Below are 3,581 nucleotides of genomic sequence, written 5' to 3' on the forward strand. Positions count from 1 at the left end.
TCTACGGTTGGACAAGGTCGCAGGTTCATATCCCCCAACGCGTCATACCGATAAAAAATGATACCCCAGTAGCTAACTTACCTTGCCCTCGGAATTAAATGGTAATGTGACATTTAAAAACCAGAAAGTGTACATTATGTACCACGCGTGTCGGTACTTAACATTGGGCAGATACTTAACACCCGGTACGGCTCTGTTTGAAGGGCTAGAGTAATTCCTTGCATCCAACAAGAACAGTGTTTCATTACTTCTGGTATCTAGATGCGACTTTGAACTCAGTTCTTGATTACGTCTCAGTAGGTCAAGACATACTACAGTCCTTGGATGTGTGGATTACTTCATTTAGTTGAAATAAACAGTTCTTGCATACGAGAAATGCGCTGTATGATCATGCAATTGTCTATCCCTCTCCATCCACGCCGCTGATCCACTCGGGATTGTGAGTTAAAATGAATACTACAACTTTAAGCTACTTATATTTCACGTTTTGCATGAATTTACTTATATGGTTTTTCCCACAGACAATAAAGCAATACACTTAACATTTTCTTTTAAACAAACATCAGTACCATCTTATGATATAAACCATTTTCTTGTAATTTGATAATCTGTGAATCAATGAAATATCAGATCAAGTATGTAGCTGCTTAATGTTCCACATATTTTATGAGAGCTGGAGAAGTCGTCCAGTAACTTTGAAAACTTACTACACCTGACCTAACTGAACAAGACTAGAGTGAAAAACTCATAATGCAGTCCAATAGGGTTAAATTACATACAAAATTCAAACTTACATTAACAAACGGTTAATCTTCTTTCTCAACTTTAAGTCAACATGTGCTTTACAATGATTACAAACATTTTGCAATAACAAAGCAATACAGTTAGATTCCTATGTGTCTAGATATGAGATTTCAACATTTTCCTGACATACATTTAAGCATAAAAATAGTAAAACAAGCAATCTGAACATTGTTTTAATGAATAAAAAGGGGGTTTTACGCTGCAATTAATAAATATTGCTGCACTTTCCTCAGAACTGTTTGTATATTTTGAATAACAGCGCTCACATATATGACAACCACAAAGTATCATATTGCAACAGGTTCCCGAGTAACATGCATGTGTATATGGAAATAGTAAAATCGTTCTTTTAATAGTTTTTAGTTTTTAATTGTAGTATGCAAAAAAATAATAAAGAGTAGTTCCATACGGGTACTTTTTTTATCTTTGTCCGTAATCTTTACCTAAGGGGAAAATTATAAGTATCTTCCATGGCCATGAGTGTAAGATAGGTTCATCCGAACCCGAGCGTAGGGTTTTTGCGGAGACGAGGTCTACGTTTTCCATATGTTTCAGCAATTTCAGACATTTACTGTTCTTAAACACAACACCTCATTCCTGACACATAATGACCTGACACGCCATACCATGCACTTTATTGTGATCCTTCAGTTGTACATTCCAGGCAGCAGCATAGTTACACAGGTCGCACTTGAATGGCTTCTCTTCTGTGTGGGTTCTTATTAATATATGAGATTTCAGCTGGTTGTGCTGAATGCAGGAGAAGGAACACTGATCATAGGAATACTGATGTTCACCTGCCAAAGGAAAAATATATTTGTAAGATAATGTTTTTTACAGACTGTATGACAAATTACCTAATAAGAAAACGTTTGTTACGGACTGCGTTCGATCGATAAATACAGATATCAATTTCTTAACCGCATGCGAGACATTTAAACTTTAGACTTAACCTTATTTTTAACGAAAATATACAATGTAAGACCCAAAATCCATATATAACCAGAGCATGTTTATGTGCGTGATATTTTGACCAAAAACATACTGGTTGTGAATTTCAACTTTTGCCTCATAAAGTTGCGGTTTTATATAATGACATACAATTAGTATGTGTTAATTCACACTTTGATGATCAGATACTTAAAGATCTGGCCTACCTGTGTGGGTAAGTGTCGATTCACATTGTCCATTTGCATGCTGCAAATGGACAATGTGGACATAAGCACTTTCTTATCTTCTTATGAGTTCTGTTTACATATATGGATACTAAGAAAAGTTTCTGAGCCATATGCATAACCACAGTGCTCACATATAAATTTTCCTTGTACTCTCCTATCTTCTTTGCAATTTCTAAGGTGATTAAGGTGAGATCACCTTTGTGTACAAACAATTAACGAGGAACATTCTTCACAATTGAACATACTTTCTTTATGTTCTAAATGCATATGTTTCATGAACTGATTTCTACTTATGAATGCCTTAGGTTTGTCTTTGCAATATGTACGACAGAATAGTTTGCTTACATGTATACTCCCTAAATGACCCTTTAGACCACCTTTGGTTGCAAAGGTTGCTCCACAGATTTCGCATGTGACATCCTCTTCGGCTGGATGGTCTTTCATTCTGTGTTTTTGAATTATCTTTCCAGGTGTTGATGAAACATACCCGCATATTTTGCAAGTAAACTTATTACTTATGTGGAGAAACAAATGATGTTCCATTTCTTGCTGACAATTTGTTCTTTAAATCATACAAATCAAACAAGACAGCATTTTATATGAGCGTTCAGACTTGGACTTTCCTCTGTCTTTTCTAGCGATAGAAACCATGTTTTCAATTCTATACTTATTTTGATGATCCTCTAAACGTTTTCAATTGCAATGTCTTCATCTTGAGAATCAAACATTTCTTCACTGTCACTGGTAAGGTCGTACAATTTACTGTAATCTGGTCTTGTTCCTCTAGCTCTTGCTCTCGTTATTGTTTCATTGTCTCCCATATCTTTTTGTTCATTTGCATTTTCCAATGCTTTCATAGGTATCGTCTGCCTTTTGATATGAAGACTAAAATGGCTTTCTGGTTGGTTCCTCTCCGTTTTAACTGAACATATATTAATCGTGTTTTCTGCTCGACAACTCTCATCATTTAAAATATCTTTTTCTGTTAGCAGATCAACAAGTTCATCTGTTTTACCATCAGAAAGAGAAGAATCAGAAACAATCGTTTTAGCCAATGTTATAGATCTCTTTTCAAGCCTTTCCTTTTCTTGTTTGGCTGTGGGGGCCATTGTACTTTGGAAGTCTTCTTCTATGATAATACATTTGACAATGTCATTAATTACACTTTTAACAATTATTTCAATGTTACCACTTTTTTCAGGCTTCTGGTTAGTGAGATGATTGTGTTTGTTTTTCCACTCAGAGACATACCAACATACAGGGGCTGATTTTGAATATGGATGTACATTGCTTAAGTAAGTACCGCTGGGATCAACTGTAATTCCAACATCCATGTGAAATACTTCTTTGTCCATTGTTGTTTTGGTTAGATACCTTGAGGTGATTTCAAAGCCATCTTGTTTCTCTGCTTTAATGATATTGTCATCATTAGGGATAGTCTTCAAAGTGGCATTCTCTTTTCGGTCATATTCTAGGGCTCTCAAAGTACACTCCATAGTGTTTCCAATGGACAATGTATCATGAACTTGCACTGTGTTAAGTTTGTCAATGCCTGTATCATACATTCTGAGCAATTGAATTGGTATTACATCTCTTTCA

General features: G+C 35.4%; 1 protein-coding gene across 1 annotated transcript; it reads right to left on the bottom strand.

The window, feature by feature from the left end:
- Positions 1-478: 478 nt before the first annotated feature.
- Positions 479-2,666, bottom strand: LOC128208346 (myoneurin-like; the record flags this gene model as incomplete). The annotated part of the gene is made up of 3 exons (XM_052911904.1): positions 479-1,601; positions 2,328-2,489; positions 2,567-2,666. Coding segments are annotated over 3 exons (468 nt in total), but the record flags the coding sequence as incomplete, so codon positions are not given.
- Between the last annotated feature and the right edge of the window lie 915 nt (positions 2,667-3,581).

The sequence above is a fragment of the Mya arenaria genome, chromosome 11 (assembly GCF_026914265.1).
Source record: "Mya arenaria isolate MELC-2E11 chromosome 11, ASM2691426v1".
NCBI classification, from domain to species: Eukaryota; Metazoa; Mollusca; class Bivalvia; order Myida; family Myidae; genus Mya; species Mya arenaria.